This window comes from Peromyscus maniculatus, chromosome 1, assembly GCF_049852395.1.
Source record: "Peromyscus maniculatus bairdii isolate BWxNUB_F1_BW_parent chromosome 1, HU_Pman_BW_mat_3.1, whole genome shotgun sequence".
Lineage (NCBI taxonomy): Eukaryota > Metazoa > Chordata > Mammalia > Rodentia > Cricetidae > Peromyscus > Peromyscus maniculatus.
In genome coordinates, this window is record NC_134852.1 from 139,811,545 (window position 1) to 139,835,614 (window position 24,070).

A 24,070-nucleotide genomic window follows, 5' to 3' on the forward strand; every position below is an offset into this window, starting at 1 on the left:
AATTTCTCCCTTTTGAAGGCTTAGTCTTATATTACGTTTCAAATCATTGTGACATATCATCCAGGCTGAGAAAGGAAAAGTTGTCCCGAGGCTTTAGACCTGCCGTAGCTAGGGATATTCTAATGTGCAAAACCACTTCCCATCTTCCCAGTCAGTTACCCACAGCTCTCGACAGGCCCAAGAAGAACATTTCTGAATCCTGATAAACATTTTTCAGCCATCCCTGGGGTGGGTGAGGGAAGCCATGGTGGATTCTCTTATTTAAAAAAAAAATTCTCCTCTGCTTCTGCGTCCTCTCCTGGGCCAATGCCTGTTTCTAGGATTGATGCCTCTAGAACGTGGACAAAGGGATGGGTACCATTTATCCTCAGTTATCCTTTTTGTTACTACATTCTTTTCTACTGCTCTTAACCACTGAGGAATCTCTCTGGCTCCCGTGTCTGTACGTTTTAGATGCTCAGCAAATGTACACATTGACAGAGAGGAGGCAGACATGATGATAAGGGAAGATTTTGCAAAAGAAGAAGGCAAGGGTGTGCCCAATAGAGGGGAAGAAGTTCAGAGTCAGGTTTGCAAATGCACTGTCTCCAGGCAACTGTGAGAGGGAGTGAGACCGCATCATACCCTCTAGAAATTGTGGAGGGGGTCAGGGAGAGACTGTCCTGTCTGCTGTAGTGATCTCACAATCCCCCGGGCTTCTGAAAGAGCAAGGCCCTCTCTGTTCTGTGGGGATGGCTGCTCAGAATCTGGGCCAGACTCAAGGAACAAAGTGAACTCCCTGCGTTCATAGGCCAGAGGAAGCTACAGGAAACAAAGAAACATGGGATTCTCAGGTCTAAAGCCTAGGAAGGTGAAGCAGCTTGTCAGTGAACTTGAAATATAGTAGAAACTGCAAGATTTTAAGCAAGTACCAAGCTCTTCCCATCAAAAGGAAGACAGCCAGGTTGTATCCACCAGGTCCACTTGACTCTTCCTCTGTAAGTGGTCCAGGATGGTTCTCGGAACCCCTTTGGACACAGGACAGGACAGGACAGGAGAGGGTAGCTTCTGTGGTCCCAGGCTCACCTTGCCTTCCCCCAGGGTGCTTAGGGCCCAGTCCACCACCTTTGCACAAGCAGATGGCTCCCAGCAAGGGCTCAGCACACCATTTTTTGTGGCATCTTAAGGCTCATGATGCTAGATGAAGTGATTCTTCTGGCCATTCTAGCCGTGCCTGAACTCACAAGCAGCTCTCCGCAAGGCTGGACGCTGTCAACCCTGATCTGCACACAGCCAAGGTCACCCTCAGCCCTTTCCCGCCTCCCAGTCCGTCCTCCATGCAATTGCTTGTGTTATTTCATTTTCCCTTTCTTCAGTATCACTTCCCCAGGGCAGGAGCCAGGTCTTTGGTGTCTTAGCTAGGCCAAGTCTGTGAGCTGAGAAACTAGGAAAACCACAAATTGAGAAACTGGTCACATAAAGCCAGGCATCATGGTGTGTGCACTTGGGAGATAGAGGTGAGAGAATCAGGAGTTTAAAGTTGTTCTTAGACACATAGTTTGAGGCAGTTTGGGCTACATAAGACCCTGACCCCAAAATTCAGATGTTGGGGGAGGCAGAGAGAGCTGGGGAGAAGGTGAAGAGGGAGAGGGTGAGAGAGAACTCATTTCCAAGGAGTCATCTAGGAAATAACTTCTGGAATAAATCACTTGGCACAAGAGTGTCTGTCCCTCTGAGCTGAGAGCTCCAAGCCTACCACAAAGCGAGGAAGACAAACCTCTCCACCGCCTGTTCTCTTCCTGTCTTCGAGTTTGTTAATTTTGCTAACATCTCCTGAGAGACTTGGGGGCTGTGAAGAGCCCTGGATGCTGACCCTGGGATTCTTTCTAAGTGGATTTGTAGTTATGTAAGCAAAGAGCTGGAAGCTGCAGAGGGAGATGTTATAAAAGCTTCTCTTTCACAACGGGGCATCACAGAATGGAGGCAATGGCAGATGCCACAGCCAGTGATAAGAAATGAGCTAGCAGCTGGGCTGTGGTAGCGCACGCCTTTAATCCCAGCACTCGGGAGGCAGAGGCAGGTGGATCACTGTGAGTTTGAGGCCAGCCTGGTCTATAAAGTGAGTTCCAGGACAAGCTCCAAAGCTACTCAGAGAGAGAGAGAGAGAGAGAGAGAGAGAGAGAGAGAGAGAGAGAGAGAGAGAGAGGAGCTTGCACCGGCTATGGAGACCTGAGCGGAGGGTCCGAAGTTTCCATTTGCTAGTCTTCACAGTAGTATGGAAAATCAGACATCACTAACCTACTGTGCAAATGTGGACATGAAGGCCCCAAGAGGCAAGCTCATGCAGGACTCCATGGTAGTACTGGGTACTACAGACTCAGTGCTCCTGAAAGCCCCCATTTCTCCTTTACTCACAGTGCTCCCTGGAATAAATGAAGTTATCATCACCTGCTCAACTCCACTTGGAGCTGTTATCACCTTAAGAAAAATGACTCGAGGTCCATCGGGTGATTTTTTTTTTCTCCAGTAGGGAGAGTCGGGCAGTGGAAGCTTAGGCTCAGAGTTCTCTTTGAACACTGTGGACATCGGAAGCAGGCCCAGGGTGAGATCTTAGAGTGGCATCCTGAGATCCAGCCCTACTTGCTCATGGTTGAATTTTATTCAGTCTACACAGTATTGATTGTGGGTTAATTGTTTGTGTTTAAAACTGGAGACATTTCTCAGAAATGTCAGGACATCACTCTTAAGGTTTTTTATTTTAATTACATTATTTGCTTATTTAGTGTGTTTGTGAATGTGCGTACACCCAGCCTCTCATTACTAAAGCCCAGAGAGTAAAAGCAGCTTGCATTCTTCTAAGAAAGTAGCCAAGGTAAGGAAATCAGTCCCTTGACTCTCGCAGCCACGCTGCTCCTATGAGGCAGTGGTGGCATGCTTGTGGCCTGTACTCTTGGCTTTGGATGGTCTTGCCCAGATGCTTTTGAAGCCTCTACAGAACACCCTCCAAAACTGTCGTTGAGGTACCAGTGATGCCCATATTTCCTCTTAGGGAAGGAAACCCAGATCTTTGAATCAGATGGAAGATTCATGCAGTGTTCCACAAATCCTAATTGATCTTATAATAAAAACCTGGAGCCAGATATTGGGGTAAATGCTGAAAGATCAGAGAGACAAAGGAACAAGTCACTAGAGAGACTTCTCACCACTACTGAATCCTCAGGTCAAAAGTGGAGGTGAGATCCTGTCTCCACGAATCCTCAGACTGAATGCCCCTGAGTCCTCATCCGAAAGGGCTTAAGTTCCTCTCTCCTTCCACCTTATATTCCTTTCTCCACCCAGACACATCACTTCCTGTGATTAAAGGTGTGTGTGCTTCCCAAATACTGGTAGCAAAGGCATGAGATCGAAAGTGCTGTGATTAAAGGTGTGGGCCACCGCTGCCTGGCTCTGCTTCTCTTTTAGATGGGATTAATCTAGTGTAGTCTAGAACTTACAGAGATCCAAACATCTCTGCCTCTGCCTCCCGAGGGCTAGGATTAAAGGTGTGTGCCACCACTGCCTGACCTCTGTGGCTAACTCTGTGGCTGGCTCTGCCCTCTGATTTCAGGCAAGCTTTACTTGTTAAGAGCATAAACAAAATATCACCCGATGCAGGTTGCCCCATTAAAGCACAGCTGTCTCCAGTTCCAGGAATGACGCTTGCCTGGAAATTTTTCATTACTAGCAAAAGTTACAAATACAACAGGAAAGGCAGGATGATTCTTCAATTCTTATGTCATTTGTTCTTTTAGTTGCAAGACAGTTTTAATTAGCTAATGTTTGAGCACATCTTGCAGTGAGTGTGATAAGAAAGCAAATGTCAGTATTTTTTCTTTATGTGGTACAAAAACAATAATAAATCTAAAAATCAATGGCATCTTGGGTATGGGGACACATAATGATTTAATTGGTTCTTACACATCTTCATTTCCCCGGAGTTTCACTTACATCAAATTTCCATTGCTCATCGTCTTTATATGTGTTTTCTATTTTCCTTGTCCATGGTTTCATAAAGACGATCTTTTTCAGGGGTGTCATTAATATGGACCATACTCATTTCCACATTCTCCTTTTCTTTTCTCTCTTGCTCCCTCCTCCCTTCTCCAGTATCCCATCTGCTGTGTTGCCATATATCTCAATAATTTGTTGCATCTATAGAAGATCTAACATCCACAAATGAGAGAGAACATGTGATGTTTATCCCTCTGAGGCTGGCTTGTTTCGTTTAATATGATTATCTCCAGTTACATCCATTTTCCAAAAAAATGGCATGATTTCATTCTTCTTTAGGACTGAATAAAGCTCCATTGGTATTGAGACCACATTCTCTTTATCCACTCATCTGTTTATGAATGGAATCTGTTAGGCAGATCCCATAACTTGACCACTGTGAATGGAGCTGCATCAAACATATGTGTGAAGGCATCTTTACCATATGCTGACTTTAAGGGTCCTTCAGACATAGACCGAGAGTGGTAAAGCTGGGACATGTGATGGACCTGTATTTATTCTTCTGAGGAACCTCCACGCTGATCTCCACAGTGGCTGGATTAATTTCATCTTCCACTAGCAATATAAAGGGCTCTGTTTGCCCCCCCTCATGCTCACCAGTACTTCTATTGCCTGTTTTCTTGGTGATAGCCATTCTCACTGGAGTGAGATGGAATCTCAAGGGAGTTTTAATTAGCGTGTCACTGATAGTTAAGGATATTGAACATTTTTTCGTATACTTCTTAGCAATGTGTACTTTGGGGAACTATGTTCATTTTATTATCCCATTTATTGATTGGGTTGTTTGTGGCTTGGGGGTTAGGCTTGGATGTCACCATGTCATGAATCCTCTTCAGATGTGGAGCTAGCAAAGAGTTTCCTCCATTCTGTGGACATGGCGGAACCCAGCTGTTTCCTTAGATGTGCAGAAACTTTTGAATGTCCTGTTATTCCATTTGCTGACACTTGCTGCTGTTTCCTAAGCCCCTGGTGTCTTTTCACAACGCCCTTACCTGTACCTATATCAAGAAGTGTTTCCCTCTAGAAGTTTCAGATCTTATATCGAAATCTTTGATCCATTTTGAGTTGATGTTTGTATGGGGTGAGAGATGGGGATCTAGTTTCCTTCTTCTGAGAGACACCAGCTTTTCCTCACCGTTTCTTACAGAGACTCGTTTTCCTTCAGGCTGTTTTTTTAACACCTTTGTCGAAGGTCTGGTGGCTGTAGGTAGCTCTCTCTCTCTCTCTCTCTCTCTCTCTCTCTCTCTCTCTCTCTCTCTCTCGTGTGTGTGTGTGTGTGTGTGTGTGTGTGTGTGTGTGTGTGTGTGTTTAATTCTGGACCCTCTGTTCTAGTCCACTGATCAGTGTGTCCGTTTTTGTCCCAGTACCACCCTGGTTTTATATCGCTCTGTATATAACTTGGAATCAGGTACTGATACCTCTAGTATTGTTCTTTTTGCTCAGGGTGGCTTTGGCTATCCGGGGTCTTCAGGCTTCCATCTGAAGTTTAGGGTTGTCCTTCCCACTCACAAGAAGAATCATCTGGTTTTTGAAGAATCTTCTTCCATGTCAGTTTTCTCACATCTTAAGTGTGAGAGTTGGTTTACGAGTCAGCTGAGGTGGAAAGGGAAGCCACATGCGATCCTAAGCGGGTTCAGTAAATGGACTTTCCTTTGCCAGAGAAGAACTGCAAACCTCTGCTCATTCATCTGGATTTCAAGGAGAGCAATGAGTGATCACTACCCAGTATCACTGGGGAGGCAGGCCGCCCTGTCACTGGGTGGACCCCCGCACACCTCCTGGACCATTTCTCTTGTTTGTGTCATTGAAAACAGTGAGTGAGCATCCACGTTCATGAAACAAGGTGAGAGATTCTCACTTTGCCTTCTTCCTAGCGGAGAGCATCTTTGCCGTTCTCTGGCAGAGCCTCATGTCAATATTTACAGTCAATTGCTTCCAGCCAAGAAAGCCTGCAGACTCTGAAAGCAAAAGGCACAATGCTTTTCTCACAGAGCACCATGCCCACTTCCTTCCCATCTGTGGTAAAGGCTGTGTGTGTGTGTGCATTTGTGTTCCAAATTCTGGAACACCTGGGAGTTTGCTACTCCGAAAAAGCAGGTTCTTGGAACACCCTCACTTCACTGTTTTGTGTATATGGGGGTGGGGGAGGCAGTGTCTGCTCATATCTCTATTCTTGGCAATGTTGACAGATATGTGTTTTGTGTGTGTGTGTGTGTGTGTGTGTGTGTGTGTGTGTGTGTGTGTGTGTGTGTTTGTATCTTATAAACCCATCTTCCAAAGTGGACAGTGCACTGGCTATGTGTTTGAAAGCCCATTTCTCCATTTGGGTTGGGTTCTCCCTCCCTCCCTCCATTCCCTTTTGAGACAGAGTCTGTAGCTTGAGTTTTTCTGCCTTGCCCACAGTCAGGACAAATCTTTGTCACCCGCCAATCCCACAGCCTCTCAGACCCAACCAAGTAAACACAGAGACTTATATTGCATACAAACTGTATGGCCATGGCAGGCTTCTTGCTAACTGTTCTTATAGCTTAAATTAATCCATTTCCATAAATCTATACCTTGCCACGTAGCTGGTGGCTTACCGGCATCTTCACATGCTGCTGGTCATGGCGGTGGCTGCAGTGTCTCTCTGCCTCCACCTTCTGCTTCTCAGAATTCTCCTCTCTCCTTGTCCCACCTACTTCCTGCCTGGCCACTGGCCAACCAGTGTTTTATTTATTGACCAATCAGAGCAATTTGACATATAGACCGTCCCACAGCAAGAGTCTCCTGGTTTCCAGGATGGCTTTAAATTCTATGCACCTGAAGATGACCTTGAACTTATGACCTTTCTGTCTCCTGCTCTCATTGCCTAGCTGCTAGGATTATAAATCTGTGCTACCATGCCTGGCTTATGTGGTACTATGATCGACCCAGGGCCTCATGCAAGCACCCTACCAGCCTTGCTACATTCTAGTCTCAGTTTTGTTTCTTAGTCAGGTTAGAAAGTGGGGACACATATAAAGGAAGACACAGAACAGACTCTCACTTCCAATGGACATCATCTAACTGGTTCCAAGGTGGGGTGAAGTGCCCCAGCAGCTCAGCTCAGTGTGTTGCTTTGAGAAGAAAATGGGGTGTGATATGGTTAGAGTTGTAAAATTTGTCTGTGATGACTTTCTTGTTTACTCACTCTCCTCATTGAATTTGAATCTAGGATTTAGGACCTCAGAGCAGAATGGCTCATGGAACATTGCATCCTGATCCCAAACCCCCTGTCACATAAGGGATGACAGTTATTCAGCCATAGCTTGGCGGGTCTAATGCAGACTCAGTTGTTGATGAAAAGGCAGAGGTGCAAAGGACCAGAGCTGCCTGATGCTCAGTTGTGTCTGCCAAGCCAGAAGGAATCCCCTCCGAAGCCTTTTGTCAGAAACCGTTACATCAGTTCAATAACTGTATAAATGTCAGCAAGAAAGTGGCAAGCATAAGGTTTAGCATGAAATTGGAGCTTTATATTGTCACCTAGAAAAGTAACAGCATACAACAGTTTTAAAGCACTGTCCAAAGGACCAGTAGCATGTGTCAAAGGAAACTGTCTGCTGCAGGTCCCCAGGCCTCCGAACTCCTTCTCCAAAGAGAGGCAGAGGCCTCAGTGCTTGGGAGAGGCTGTATTCTGGTGCTGCCTCCCACTGGGCAAAAGAGAAGACTCTGCCTGCACTCCAGAGAATGAGGCAAAGTCCTTGATGCCCCAGCTGGTGCCGGCACTGCTGGATGAGAGCTCCTGGGTGGCGGAAGTCAGGAAGAAGTTGGAAGTTCCTTCGCCATCTCTTGAAGATGCCAGAGTGCAGATAGAATTGGTAGCCTGAGCTGTTGACTCATCAGTGTTGAAGTCTTCAAGATATTCTTATATGGGCCGTATACAAATTCCTCCTCCTCATCGTCCTCCTTGTCCTTCTCATCCTCCTCCCCGTCTCCTTCTCCTCCTCCTCATCCACTCAGTGTTCATTGGCTTTTTAAGAACTCTGTTTGGCATTTCTTGGCTCTCTTCTCTCTGATTCTGGAGACTTCCATCCATAGCCCAACAGAGCCCCAGGGCTGTTCTTTTCTGCTCCTCACACTTAGGGTAATTAGGTGGATAGATTTGCTAAGCTATCTCGATTGACTAAAGACCATTTTATTCCTCCTGGAAGAGCTCAGGATGAGGCCAGAGCCAACAGGAATGAGCTGTCCAGCCCTCCCACTCCTGTACCTCATGGGAGAATGTAAATGAATGGGAAGGAGTCCAGTGCATGTGGGTGGGAATTAAGAAGCTATTGAACCAGCTAGGATGGTACCCAAATGATTCCACTTTAGAACACTATGGAAATCACTTAATACCCTTCTATCATCCTAGCATACCACTAGGATGGGCAGTGCCATGTCTCACATTTTAGGTTAAGCTTTATCCTCAACATGTATATGCTGTTGGAATGCTGGTAATGAGAAAAATTTCAGTGCACACGTACAGCTTCCATTTGTTTCCTGACTTTGGTTTCATCTGTGTACTTGAGACAAACAAGGTTTAACATCTGTTTAAAAGGCAGTGGGGAGCCAGGAGGTGGTGGCACACGCCTTTAATCCCAGCACTCGGGAGGCAGAGGCAGGAGGATCTCTGTGAGTTCGAGGCCAGCCTGGTCTACAAAGTGAGTTCCAGGATAGTGAGAGTAGGCTGCACAGAGAAACCCTGTCTTGAAAAACAACAAAAACAAACAAACAAAAAAAGGCAATGGGGATCCATTATAACCGTGTTTGCTTTGGTGGCTGAGGAAGGCTTACTTTGGTACAGGTTCATGCTCCTAACCAAGATCCCTTTTAAGTAGGTACATAGCTTCCAGAGATAATTTGGAAAAGCTGAAGGTCATTCACTGTCATACACGACAGCTGTGCTGACCTGGAACCTGCTGCTGAGTCCTTTTTTCACTCAACACTGCCACATAATCTGGGTTTTCATGTCGCCTCCCTGGCTGTTGAAGGTGTCACAGCTGGGTTGTTTATGCCTCCGAACAAATGCTTTCCATTTTCCACTTTTGTAAACAACTTTGAGCAGAATATTTTTTAGTTCCCCCTCAGAGTTTATGCTACCTCCTTGAGATAGATCTAAAGACCGCCTAGCAGGATGATGGACACATTCTAGCCAGGGCATCTCACACTGCAGTGTGCATACGATCCTTTGGGCAGTGCTGTGGAAAGCCAGTCCTCACTTACGGGTCTGGAGCCCCCCTGAGAGCCTGCATGTGTAATAAAGTTCTTTGTGATGCCCACACTACAGCCAAGGCTTTGCACTTGGACTTGTCGGTGGACTGACGAAGCATTGGTCAGACCTGTTCTCCCCGAGTCACTGTGTGGTCTGGGTGTGTAGGAGCTCTCATATTTAGCAGTGTCTTCCAATCGAGATGAAAGTTTGGTAAATCCGCCATCCAGAGGTGAGCAGCTGCAGCACCTGACCTCAAGGAAAGCCCCTGAACTCAGTCACGGCAGCCATTGTAACCACGGGGAAGTTCAGTTATTCACACAATGCTGCACCTAGGAACAGATGCACCCAACTAGCGACCATGCCAGACCACTACAGATAATGGGATCTGGATACCAGTAGTTTTTAAGTTTCCTGTCTACTGAAGGAGACTGTGTGTGTAGCCAGGGTTGAGCACCATTGTTCTTAGCCCTCAGAGACCAACCTTAAATCTCACTGAGTTACAACCTCAAATTTTTTTTCCAACATCAATTCTTTTAAAAAATTTTAGTGTTCACAATACTTGTACCTATTTATAGGGTGGAGTATGATAGTTTAATACTTGTAAACAATGCAGAATGATCAAGTCAGGGTAATTAGCATTTTCAACTCCTCAAACACTTACATTTTGTAGGGGCCTTTGGAAACTTATGTTTATCTTAAAATACACAACAGATGTCATAGGCTGTAGTCACCCTGCTGGGCTATAGAGCATTAGAACTAAGTCTTCCTATTAAGCTCAGTGCCTTTTACCCAAACCCTCTCTATTCCAATTATTCATCCCAGCTACTAGTGACCTCTGTTTTACTCTCTGCTGTGAGGTCAAATTTTTAGATCCTGCACAAGTGAATACGGATGGTGTTTTTCTTTGTGTTTATTGGTTTTAACTATTGATTTGATGCAAACTGGAATCACTAGGAAAGAGATTCTTAATGAGGAATTATATAGGAAAGGTTGGCCTGTGTGTATGTATATGGGGGGGGTATCTTAATTGGTAACTTATGAAGGAAGATCCAGCTCATTGTGGGCAGCACCATCCCCTATGCAGGGGGCATCCTGAACAGTCCCCTATAAGAGATGAAAACTAGCTGAGAGCAGGCAAGCAAGGCTCCATGCACTCAGTTCTCCCCACTACTGGCTATACATCCGATGCTTTGCTTCCCTGCCTTGACTTCCCCACAACAATGGACTCGTAAGGACTCGTAACCTGGAATTGTTTAGTAAATAAACCCTTTCTTCCCTGAGTTGCTTTTTTCAGGGTATTCATCGTAGCAACAGAAACAAAATCAAAACAGTCCTTCTTGGGCACACTTATTTCACTTAATGGAGTGTCTTCCAGAGCCATTCATATTGTCATAAAAAAATGGATGAAAGCTTGAGGGGGGGAGTGTATACTATATCCAAACTCCATGGTTTTAAGTCTTGGCATGTCTAAAATACAATAATTTTATATTTTAAGAATAATTCAAAGTGGTTGCCATGGCCATCTTCTCCATCAAGTCAACTCCTCTGTGGCATTTGCTGATGTCCCCCTAGCAGATGCTGCCATTGCATGTTCTGTCCATACCAACCACAAGGGGTCATCTCAGGCTCCTGACTTGTCCCAACCCTTCTAATCTAAGCAGTTCGTACCGAACTGGGTACACTTTTTTCTTACTGAATGTAGCACATTTTAAAATAATCTCTCAGAATGGCCATGTCCTTCCATCAGCCCCAAAGCCCTGGGTCTTAGTTTGGGTTTCTATTGCTGTGAAGAGACACCATGACCACAGCAACTCTTATAAGGAAAGCATTTAATTGGGGTGGCTCGCTTACAGTTTCAAAGGTTCAGTGCATTATCATCATGGCGGGGAGCTTAGCAGTGTGCAGGCAGACATGGTGCTGGCTGCATCTTGATCAAAAAGCAACAGGAAATGGTCTCAGTGTCACACTGAGGGAAGCTTGAGCAAAAGAGCCCTCAAAGCCCACCAGTGACACACTTCTTCCAACAAAGCCACACCTCCTAATAGTGCCTCTCCCTTTGGGGTCCATTTTCTTTCAAACCAGCATGCCCTGTGAGAGCAGAGATGGTGTCCTGGGCATTTTTTCTTCCCTCGTTTAGCATGTGTCCATATAGCATATATTGGACAGCTAGCTTTTCTGTGCTGTGATAAACCACTGAAAACAAAAAGCAACTTGGGGAGTAAAAGGTTTATTTCCCCTTAGATGTTACAGTCCATCACTGAGGAAAGCCAAGGCAGGAACTTAAAGCAGGACCTGAGTACTGGCTTGCTCTCTAGCTCACGTTCAGATGCCTTTCTCAAATAGCCCAGGCTCCCATGCCTAGGGAGGATACTGCCACAGTGGGCTGGGCCCTCCTACCTCAATTAGCAGTCAAGAAACTGCCCTACAGACATGCCATGGTTAATCTGATGAAGGCGGTTTCTTAACTGAGGTCCCGTCTTCCCAGGTGTGTCAAGTTGACAGCCAAGATTACCCATCACAAGAATCATTAAACCTTGTTGAATGAATGAGGGAGGGAGTGAAGTAATGCCACAGAGTAGACACATACAGGCCTGGAGGGTCGTTCTCATGGTTAAAAGTTTATTCTAGAATGGTTGTGGCAGGAGAACAGATTTGGCTACATGGTGCCTAGTTCCTCTTGGCCTTGGCCTTGACGTTGGGGCATGAAGATGGCAGGCAGGAAGGCTGAGATACGCCAATTCTTGCTACTGCTCACTTGCTAGGGTAATGCCTGCTTTGTCTCGTTGGCAGTTGCCTTCTCCGGCCTCGGTTTCACCACATTCTACCTGGCGGGCAAGCTGCACTGCTTCACGGAGAGTGGGCGGGGCAAGAGCTGGCGGCTCTGTGCTGCCATCTTGCCCTTGTACTGCGCCATGATGATCGCCCTGTCGCGTATGTGTGACTACAAGCACCACTGGCAAGGTGAGTCTCTGCTCAGTCCTCAGAGTGGCCTCACTCTTCTTCCAGGCATGGGTGCTGGGCGGTCACTGAACTGGGGAGAACTGAGTCCCTGTTGTCAGAAGCCAGACTAGATGTCATAAAAGACACGGGCCCCTTCCCGTGTGTCCTGGCATTCATCTTGCCCCTACTGAGTTCTGTCTTCTCGTTTGTTCTCAGGAAAACTTGGTCAAGTCCTGCCAGGTCTTCAGTGTAGTCGTCACCCTGGCCTCAGGCCCAGATGTGATTTCTCTGCTTGACTGGTCTCCAGACTCAGTGCCAAGCTGGTTTTTGGCTCCTTTTCCATTGTAAATCCAATCCCCAAGGACATATTTCTCACCAAAGAGGCAGTGCCAAAGGGTATGCCCAGCCCAGGGACCCATATCATCAATATTTTTAGTAGCTACCACAAAGCTAGAGTCAGGCTTAGTTCTATCGCAAGGCTGGGGTGAGATTTACCTCTGTCTCAAGGCTAGGGTGAGACTTAGCATCTGACACAGCTGTGGTGAGGCTTGTCTCTATCACAAGGCTGACCGGAGACTTATTCTGTCTCAAGGCAAGATTCCTATCACAAAGCAGGGATGAGGCTTGCCTCTGTCTCAAGGCAGGGGTGAAGCTTGCTTCCATGTGTCGGTCCTGGGATATTCATTAAAATCTAAATCACAAGCAAGTGAAGGGTTTGTTCCTGGAATGTGACTGACCTCACCATGCCTCTGACAATAAACTGCAGCTCATCAGTTGGCCTGAAAGAGAATCTCCACCTGCCATAATAGACAGGGAGCAGATACAGGGGTGACAATCACAGTAGTTATGGCTTCTGGGGACAGCAGAGTCTATAGTATGGCTTCCCCAAATGGCATCCACAGACCACCTTGGTCAGCCTCACCCCTCTCCATGGAGTCCTGGACTTGTATCTAGGAGTAGGATGGAGTCTGATGTGGTGTCCAGAGGGTCTGCATGCTGACAAAGGATTCCATCCTTTCTGGTCACTTCTGAGAGTCACCAGTAAAGAGTCAGTTTTCCCTCCTGCTCCCTCCCAGCTTCTGGTCTACTCCCAGCCCTCTTGGAGCTCATGTCTTGGGAGCCATGCACCTGAAATGGCATTTTAGAGTTAGAAGGTGCAGGGTGTGGAGAAGAGATGCTGAAGCACAGTTTAGACGCGGGACGCATCAGCATCCAGTGCCCCCTGAATGGAGGAGGTAAGGAAAGGACCACGGGGCTGGAGCTGCAGCCCTCCCTTGGTCTTCATTTTCACCACCGAGTTGAAGAAAGTGCTTGGTGTCCTGAAAGCCACATTACATGAAGGAAGGAGGGACAGAGTTCCTGCGCCAACAGCCACAGGGGCGTGTCTTCACTGCAGCTGGCTCTAGCGGTGTTTTCCTACCACCTTTGTGGCCTGTGGGGTGAGGGCATTTCTCATCAGGAACAGTATGGACCAACGGCCATGTGTGAATTGTGTCCCTGTTTCCCAGGGAGCTCCGATTTCTTCTTTGCCCATAGAATAATATCTGAATATTTCACAGAGCAATGTCATAGACTGAACGCAATAATGAATAGTCATTGGAAAATGCAGATGCACTATGCAAATCGATATCTCTGTTGGCTTCCTCGCGGTTACTGAGGAAGGATGTGTAGCGTTTCCTAAACAACTGACTTGGAGGCAGGTGCATTTTTGCAACATGATCTGTTTACAAGCAACTGATACTGAGTTGCCACTCTTAATTGACCAGGTTGGATTTGGGAAACAAGGAAGAACTTCAAGGGGCTAGAGATGTAGCTCATTGGTAGAACGCTTGCCTAACATGCATCAAGTACTGGGTTCCATCCCCAGCACTACATAGATTGGGTGTGGTGGTGTACATTTACAATTCTAGCACCAGGGACGTGGAGGCAGGGTAACCTGAGGTTCAGGGTCATCCTTGGCTGTACAATGAGTTCATGATCATCCTAAGATGTATGAGACCCTGTCCCAAGATTTAAAAAAAAAGTTTTAGAATTGATGTTTGCCCCCTTCATCTTTGCGTAATGATCTTGTACTGACGACCTGAGATGTGAGGTGTGCACCTCCTCACCCCTCTGACGACCTGAGATGTGAGGTGTGCACTTCTTCGCTCCTCTGACGACCTGGGATGTGAGGTGTGCACCTCCTCACCCCTCTGACGACCTGGGATGTGAGGTGTGCACCTCCTTACCCCTCTGACGACCTGAGATGTGAGGTGTGCACCTCCTCACCCTCTGACGACCTGAGATGTGAGGTGTGCACCTCCTCAACCCTGTGACGACCTGAGATGTGAGGTGTGCACCTCCTCACCCCTCTGACAACCTGAGATGTGAGGTGTGCACCTCCTCAACCCTGTGACGACCTGAGATGTGAGGTGTGCACTTCTTCACCCCTCTGATGACCTGAGATGTGAGGTGTGCACTTCTTCACCCCTCTGATGACCTGAGATGTGAGGTGTGCACCTCCTCACCCTCTGACGACCTGAGATGTGAGGTGTGCACCTCCTCAACCCTCTCTGACCCTCCCCCGGCTTGTTGCCCTTTTCTCTGTGGCTGAGTAATGTAGCCAAGAGGAAAGAATGAGAAATTGTGTTTATTCAGTGCTCAGCTGTTTGGAGAGAAATGGGGGTGGCCTCTGAGGTTTGGAGCTTGGCAAACACAGAGCAACGAGGCCTTTGATTGCAGTGTAGGTGGATGTTGGAGGCAGGATGCTTGATTGAGACAAATTGCTTGTTTCTCTGTGGTGAACTGAGATGCCCAGGGACCATGGGCAGGGACCATCAATCAAGGTGAAAATCCATGTGGAACTCCATAGGCGCCGGCAAAGCCCAAGTCCTTCTCATTATTAATGTTAGTTAACAACATTGCTGTTATGGGATTTTACGACTCCATTTCAGTGTGGTTTAAGCAGTGATATCAAATATGGAAATAACCGATTACTTCGTTACATATTCATACCAATCAATATCCCGTAATCTCCCATGGCTTGCTCTGTTAGTTACAATGGTTGTTTTCTGTTATTTCGACCTCCCTAGTCCACTCTAAATATACAAGCCTACTTTTTGACTAAACGAGGGCACTATGGGGCATAGGAATAGACAGGGCTACACTTAAATATTTAGGGAAACTTCCCAAGAAAGAGAGCTGGCTGGATCGATATCAGAACTCTGTGTGGCAGGTGCTCCCCTTGACTTTGTGCCAGGTTGGCTTCGGGTCGTTTGGAAGCCAGAGAGACTCACAGGGGGTGCCAGTGCCGAGCCCTGCGCCTGGCAGCAGGGCTCACCTTTGTGTTTAACCATGAGCACAAAGCATTTGAACTTTGAAATTTGTAGAATCCCCATGCTGGAGAAAACCCACGCAGAGAAGGACAGGGCATGCCTTAAGGTAGCCTCTGCCTCTGCTCTCTCTCGTGTATTTTGTGGTTCCTGGTCAGGGAAGAACCAGAGCTAGGACTGGTAAGAACAGGAACTTGGTGCCATCCCAGGGTGTATTAGCACTTATGCAAGCTCAGACACAGGCACACACAGGCACATGTGTGGGCATAGACACACCTACACATGTGCGCGCGCGCGCGCACACACACACACACACACACAAAGGCACATTCATGAGCACACAGGCACACACGGGGGAGGGAGGGAGAGACAGAGAGGAGAAGAAGAGGAGGAGGAGGAGGAGGAGGAGAAGGAGAAGGAGAAGGAGAGGAGGAGGAGGAGGAGGAGGAGGAGGAGGAGGAGGAGGAGGAGATTGATTGATTCACCGGGCCTCTCTTAGGCTATCAGAAGCAATCCTTTGATTTTCTAAATGAAGGGACTTGAAAGGGCTTCTTAGGACTGTATGGTTGTTCCCACCAGAAACCTACCAGTCCTAGGCTGAACAAAATCTGGCCCTGCGGCTCTCCCTCTAGTGTACTCCATTCCAAGTGGAGTATCTGCCCTCCGTTGGCTACCTGTGTGGCGCGGCTGAACTCACCACATTTCATGCTGTTTAGGAACCTCCGAGCCCAGGTGCCCATGGTCACACCATGGCTGTGTTGGTGCTCAGGGAAGTAGGAGCAGTCTGAAGCCCCATGGTACCCCTCTGGCCATGCAGAGCCCTCCAGACAGACAGAACTAGGTCCATGGAAGTCTTCCTCGGCTGGGCCTTTTGCATCTTTCCACACTTGGTTGGCCCACTGCCCAGTTTCCTCAAGGAAAGATGTTGCTTGCTCCCGAGTACCATGGGCACCTTGCTTCACTTTATTCAGGGAATGCTTCTCTTCTCAGCCTCCTGTGGTTTCCTGTGGACTTCCATGTTCAAGATAGTTCTAGAATCCAATCCCTCCCATGCTGGTTCAGTGCTTCTGGCTGGTCTTCATTCTTGTTCCTGAGCTGTAGCCAGTGAGCCTTCAGGACCATGGCTCTGTCCATAAGTTCCTCCATCGATGCTCTGCTCCTTCAACATCAGGGCCCATATCCTACAGTGACCTGCAAAATCCCACCCTTCAGACCTGCCTGCTCATGTGGCTTTTTGCTGTTCATTGAACACTCTAGGCTTATCTCACCATGGTGCCTTTGCATTGGCTTCTTCATGTGCTACAACCCTGTCCTTCTTGACGTGGGTATACAGCGGTCCTTTGCCCTCCTCTGGCCTTGTTCCATACATCGCATTGTTATAGACCTGACATATCATTTCACTCACAGCACTCCCCTCATATCCTGCCCCTCTACCCTAACTCATTTGCTACCTCCTAACAACTAATTTATGCACAATGAGAATTGTCTGTTCCTATTCCCTAGAACAAGGCGAGGAAGGCAGACTTTGTAAATACTGTACATCGGCCTTCTGTAGATAAACCATTTCTGTGACAGTTATGTGAGGGCAGCCATAAATGATATGTAAATGAGCAGAATGACATCAGTGACTGGCCCCGCCAATATAGGCAGGGATGTTTGCATGTCACATGCTGTCTTCTGATGGAGTTCCCTAGACTTTCTAGAGCAAACATCCAAACACCAGGTGTTAAGAACGACAGCAGTATATTATCTTACTATTCTGGAGGCTGGACAAGGGACCGTCAGGACAGCTGTCCCGGAAACCTGAAGAAGGAATCTTCCTTGCCCCTCCCAGTTTCTCATACCCAAGATGTTCCTTGACTTGTAGAAGTAGAGTTCCGGGCTCTGTCCCTGTCCCCCACGACGTCCCCTGCATCTCTTCACATCACTCCCTCTGCCTTTTTCTACCCTAACCTCATTATAAGGACACCAGCCATATTGGGTTAATGTCCAGCCCAATGACCTCATCTTCTAGAAAGAACCCATTTTCTGCTGTAGATAGAGCTACTTGGTAGAGTGATTACTGTCATACATGGGGCCCTGGGTTCTGTCTCCTTTGGTTCAAGGTCATATTTGGTTCCACAGTGAATTCAAAGCCTTAAGACCCTGCTCCCTAATACTGTCTCACTATGTTATAAGGGATTGGGAATTTGACAGAAATTTTAAAAGGACATAGGTCAGCTCAAGAAATATGTGCTACATAAGTGAATGATTTCGACTAAATTGTCCCTTTGTCTTCTGTTTTGCCTTATTTGAACCAGCCTCACTATGTGCTCAGGCTGCCCTAGAAGTCATTCATCTTGTAACCCAGGATAGCCTCAAACTCAAGATCCTCCTGCCTCAACCTCCTGAGTACTGGGATTACAAACATGCACGTGGCTTACAACGTGCTCCTCTCTTACTGGTCACATTCTTTGCCCTGGTGACATCATCAGCCAATCTGTATTAAGGCAATGGGGAAAGCTGCCTAGAGATGGAAGAAAATGCTCAACAGTGTGTGGGATGTTGGATCCCTGTAACATCCTAACAGAAAGAAAGACGAACAGGAAGTGTGTAGGAACACAGATGACATGGGGCAGTTGATGCTGGGTCCAGTCGTTGTGGGCTTCAGGAGACCACTCCACAGTTCCCCCTTTCACTGCCCTGCCCACTGCAGGGAGAGGGTTTTGTGTTAGACTACGGAGCCGGAACATCGTGAACTTAGCTCACTTCATCTTATAGGACAACATTCCAGGCAGTAGCTGAGTAGAGGACACTGCTGTGCAAGAAATAGTTCCTCTACAGCTGATGCCAGCCTGCTGGGCTCCCAGCGTCCTTGGGGGACTCCATGTTGGCCTTCTTGGCCGGCTTCCATCACTCGCTTGGCTTAACTAGAGGCTTTGGATCAGAAACTGGTATTTGTGGGATCTGGCAGGTGACACAGACACTCTGAATTTTTTCTGAGCTCATCTGACTTATTTTAATATAATAAGCCACATTTTCTGTAAGCTTTCCTTTTAAAAGTAAAAAATTGAAATTTGCATTTTAAGAATTTATTTGGTCATGCCTCCTTTGTGCCTGTGGGCACAGTAAGGCAGTATGGTCTATACGCCTCCAGCCTACAGTGTACTAGGTAGGTTGGTATTATATAAATTCTTTTCTAGAAACTCAGTCACAAAAGCAGGAATCTCATTAGACAGAGACTCACTGGAAAGAATAAAAAAGAACAACAGAAACAAAACAAAAAGATTGGATGCAATTGTTGAATTTTTCAGAGTTGAATTTTGCCTGAGTGCCTTGGGTCATAAAGCCCAAGACACATAAGGTCTCAAGTCAAGTGAACTCCATGATGTTGGATGTTGCCATGGTGACAGGAATGGATATGCTCTTCCTGGGGACATGCCAACACAAATAGGAAGCCCTTGTTCATGTTGTTTTATTGGAGCAGGTATACATAGTCTGGCATGTTGGTTGTGGAAGACCTGGTAAGGTCATTTCCTGTCCTTTGATCTCATAAGATGAGGATGGGTTTGTGCCCATCTTAAAGGCAAAGATTCATTTCTCAGGTTGCTGGATTCAAAGTCACAGTTTCTGGTCCCATTGGAAACCATCTGGTGTTGGTTTCCTCCCTCTGTTTTTATAAAGAAAGGCTTCATTGAGTTCTAATTTAGCACCGTAAAGCTCTCCCCTTTGAAGTGCACAATGCCATGGGTTCTATCTGCATGTTCAGAATAGTGCAACCATCATAAGCTTACTACTAACAGTCACCGTCCCCTGCTCCTGGCAACACTGATCGACTTTCTGTCTCTGAGTTTGCCTGTTTTAGGTGCTATGGAATGCATGGTCTTTTGTGGCTAGTAGCGTTGACAGTTTGGTGTATCTTGTAGATGATGGTCAGTGTATCTGTTGCCAAATATTTACAGAATAGAAACTACTGAGCTCTGAGGAATGCACATGAGCAAGTTGTCTAGGATCCTAAACACCATCTAGTAGGCAGACAGTCTTGGAAATGGGGTGCCAAACAGGATGGAAAGTAGGAGGCTGCAAAATGCACAGATGATGCCCCAGAGGGAAGTGGGACTCTGGTCCATGCTGAGGGCTCATTAGAGCTGTACAGGAATGTGACAAAATATTCTTCACCTCAACCTGGTGGGTGACCTTATGTCCTCTAACCCTTTTTTTAGATGGGCTAACCATCAGTTTCTCAGTCTGACAAGCCCCTTTCTTCCTTGCTTGGCTGCTTTATGCAGTTTTTTCCTTCTTCCTAGAAAACTGCAGATGCTCTTCTTGCCTCTATGTCCCCTCATAATGTCTTAGCCTCTGGGTTCTACCCTCAGCATAACCCTGTGCTCTAGGTTAGCCCAGGCCACACTGCTGAACCAGCTCTCAGACCACCACCCCCCCCAACACACACACACACACACACACACACACACACTTCTCATTCCTGGTGCTTATCAAAGCTGCAGCTCACTGTTAAGCCATCATTACATGGCATCTGTTTTGTCCCTTGGGGCTGTAAACTCTGGGTAGCAGGGTCTCCTACGCATCCTTTGGCCTGACTCCAGTGCCTAACACCTGATACACATACAGTAAACACATAGGTTGAGAGATTGACACCAGTACTAGGTAAGGAGACAGCAGCATTTGGGTGCTAGAGACATAGAGATCCATTCATTTCTTTTCTGAGTCCTTCAAGAGCATGCTACCCTTCTTGGGGTGAAGTCAATCCTAAATGGTTTTTTTTCCCAATGAAGACCTGCATGCCCTTGCCTGATATCTGTCAACAGGATGTGAGTGTGAGCTGATTGAAACAGCAGTTGCCCGCTTGAGCCCTTGGTAACAAGCTCCCTCATAAAGGAAGTTATTTCTTGTCCCCACTTTGGTAATAAATGCAGCCGCGAGTAACTGCTTGAAGGTGGCTTGGATAGGACTACCTCCTGTTCCTGTTGTTTCCCACCCCTCTTGGCTTTTCATTTGTTCCATCAAATGGGAAGATGCTTGGGCTGGCATCACCATTTCCTTGCAGCATCAGTGAGCCCAGGAAGCATATGCCTAGAGCTGTTAGATGTCTTCAGTCAATGACCCTCCTCTTGAAATGCTGGGCCATAGAGAAGCAGGTGGTGTCATTCGTACACCTAGCTCTTTGGTCTGTTTGACAATCAATGGCTCAAATGCAGGTTAGGTTTTGTGGTTTATTTTAGATGCTCATAAAAGTAACACCCTGTGGGACTGTTCCCTGAGCTTGGACAAGATAATAAAACGAAATAATCGTGCAGCTCAAAGACCTTGAACTAGAAAAGGTTGTAATGTGCTTTATGGACTGATATCCATTGATGACATGAAGAAATTCTTCATTTGTGGTGCTGTTTCATTCTAGGATGCTAACTGTGCCTGGGAGCCCTGTTCAAGAATTCATAGTCTATACTGCTTTACAGGTGCCTGGGTAACGCATGTTTTCCAAGTTTATTTAAAATACTAGAAAGGGCTGGCAAAATGGCTCAGTGGGTAAAGGCACCTGATGTCAAGTCTGACACTTAAGTTTGTTCTCTAGGACATACAGAGTGGGAAGAGAGAAACAATTCCTGCAAGTTTTCCTCTAACTTACACGCACGCACGCACACACAATTAGTTAATCTTTTGTTAAAAGAGTACTGCATTTAAAAATAAAATAAAATGCTTTATAAACATTATGGCCATGTTCCTGAGGTTACAGTTCTGAACTCTTGGCTTCCTGTGTGGGAAGAAAGATGGAGAAGAATCAAGAGCTCCCTGTAAGCACCGGAGTAAGATGTGAAAGGGACACGATGAGACTAGCTGATTTAGGTCCTGTTGTGACATGCCCGGTGGCATCAACTTTAGAAAGAGTAGCATGAAATTATTGTCATGGGCAATGGGGAGAATTTTGAGACCTTATCTCCATCCGAGAGCTAAGGAGGCCAAGGCTCAGGGAAGTGAAATGATTCACCCTGGCAGGGGCTTCTAGTGTCTTAGACAGAGATCCCACCACAAGGATGCTCTGAGTTTGGTGTGAGAGTAGATGATGAGTGTATTACCATGTCCCAGGTGTACCTGCTTGGCCCTGGGGATGGATGAGGATGGGCTACTTCCCGAAGCCCATGGTCTCCTAATTCTGCTATTATCTCTCAGACCACCACTTCCACCTTAATAGCTGCTCCTCGGGACCAAGCAGACACTCCTCATATGTGTTCCTGGCCTTTATGTCAGACCACTCTTATATAAGAAGGCCTCTTTGTGCTCACTTCAGCCCCACATATACTAAAATTGGAATGATGCAGAGAAGATTAGCATGGCCCCTGCTCAAGGATGACACACAAATTCATGAAGCGTTCCTTTTTTTTTCTGATCAATATTTATATGTATAATTCAGCTATTATTTGGCTTAAAAGGGCTTATTGGGAAATGTTATCATTTTTACTATTTTCTATAGAGAAAATGTTTCCCAGTTTCAAATAACTCTGGACTGAATTATAACCTATTTTATGTTAAAAAAAATTTAAGTGGAAAAACAAGAAGGCTTCTTCATGGCTTTTTCTATACTCAGACATAACCAACAGGGTGGCAGAGGACCTCAGGAACAAGGGGCTCGCTTAAGGATACACAGAACAGAAGTCAACTCTAGCCCTTGACTCACTGTGCATTTACCTCCCTCAACAATCTTAATTCCACTATGAGCATCAAGATATTGGCCAAGTGTCGAGGGGTCAGCGGCCAACAAGACCCGCAGCCCTTCCCCTCATGAGTTCTAAACCTGGTGCTAGCCATCCACAGTTGTAAAGTTTGCCTTTACTCACCACTGGAGTCGCACAGGAGTGGGGAGGGGTCTTGACCACGTGTCCCTGGGCTTCATTGTACAAGGATAAGGAGTGAAGTGGTGAAGCAGGCCAGGGAGTAAGCAGGATCCTTTTCTGAGCCCAGGATGGAAACTACACGTATGCAACCAATAAGCAAGTACAGGCAGGAAGATTGTGCATGAAGGAGACAAGACTGGAGTATGTGTCAGAGCCGCGTGAGCAGCTTAGATTAACACCAGGCCTTCTTGATTCTTAGGAGCAGTGGAGGTCCCACTGAGCAGAGGAGCAGTTCCATCTGTTTGCACATGAAGGAGGTTCACCCGCTGTTGTGACCAGAGTCTAGACTCTGGTCATTAGAGCAGCAGCTGGACATTGGGCTATATGCCCTTGACATCCTCCATCATGGAACTGTCTAGAATACAAGCACTCTTATCTATACTTGGGTTTTTTTTTTTTTTTTGGTTTTTACTATTGTAGATCAATAAAATTACACACACTAAATTGCTACATTTATTTGGAAGAACTTTAAAGTGTATGTTAGGGAAGACTGTGTTTGCCTGTTGGCCTACTGTAAATTTTAACAGCAGCAGTTGTTGGTTCTAGGGTGGGCAGTGACATACAAAATTTTGTGCCCATTAAAAATTCTGACAGAGCCAGCGAGACTGCTCAGGAGGTTAAGGTATTTGCTGACAAGCCTGATGGCTCGGATCCTCGGATCCCACATGGTGGAAGGAGAGAACCTACTCCTGAATGTTGTCCTCTGACACACAGTAACTGTGGCATGCAGATGTGCACATGTAGACATGTACATTCATGCACTGAATAAATTTAAAAATGGGACATTTTTAAAATTATTCTGATAGATCAAGGTAGAGCCTAGATACTTACAACAAGACCAGCAGTGACTAGTATCACACATATAACTACATACTGAGAGGTTCACTTTCTGGAAAGATATAAGGCTTTGACCACACCTCATTATGGTCTCACGGGAAGCAAAAGGCAGGTAGCTGGACTTACCTGAGGTAGCTGCACAGTGTCTGGCTTCCTAAGAAGTATGAAAAGAGTTATTCCTTGTTTGACCCAGGGTGGACATAGCCTTTATCCCATAGGCCTGTTGTATTTTGAAGGCTGGGACCTTAGAGAGTCACAAGGTTATCAAGCCTAGAATGAACCTGTAAAGATTTACACAGCCCCTGGACCAGCACAGACTACAGACTCAGGTTAATAGTGCTCCAGCCTTCCATGTCCTGGCCAGTTTTATCTGTCAACGTGATACAGCCTGGTGTCACCTGCAAAGGCATCTAAAATGAAAGGATTTCCCAGATCAGACTGACCTGCATTCATGTATATTCAGGGAATATCTTGATTGTTAATGGATGTAGAAGGGCCCGGCCCACTCTGGATGACACAATTCCCTAGGCAAATAATCCTGGGCTGTTTAAGAAAGCTTGCCAAGCATAGGTCTTTGGCTGAGTCACCAAGCAGTGTTCCTCCATGGTTTCTGCTTCAAGTTCCTTCCATGGCTTCCCAAGATGATAGACTGAAACTGTAAGCTGAGATAAACCTTTGCCTCCCCTAAGTTGATTTTGGTCATGGTATTTACCACAGCAATGGTATTAATGGAATTAAGCTGGAATGCTGGGGAAAATGGAGGTGCTTCCAACTATCTGTAGGAAGTCTGCATGACTTCACAAGATAATTGGCATGTAGAGAATGGCAGCTGATGGTGGCAGTGACTA

The 24,070-nt window shown here is 46.4% G+C and overlaps 1 protein-coding gene and 1 non-coding gene across 5 annotated transcripts in view; both read left to right on the forward strand.

The window, feature by feature from the left end:
• The window catches only part of Plpp4 (phospholipid phosphatase 4), a 128,214-nt gene that overhangs the window by 102,535 nt on the left and 1,609 nt on the right, over positions 1-24,070 (forward strand). For 3 of the 4 annotated variants that reach the window (XM_006976991.4, XM_076553571.1, XM_076553578.1), the window contains one exon: positions 12,035-12,205. The exons of the other annotated variant lie outside the window; for it this stretch is intronic. In XM_006976991.4, the coding sequence (XP_006977053.1) occupies positions 12,035-12,205 (171 nt within the window). The remainder of the gene's footprint in view (positions 1-12,034; positions 12,206-24,070) is intronic. 4 annotated transcript variants of the gene reach the window in all.
• On the forward strand, positions 21,769-21,875 carry LOC121826930 (U6 spliceosomal RNA). Its single transcript, XR_006069091.1, has one exon. It is a non-coding gene; the product is annotated as a U6 spliceosomal RNA (small nuclear RNA).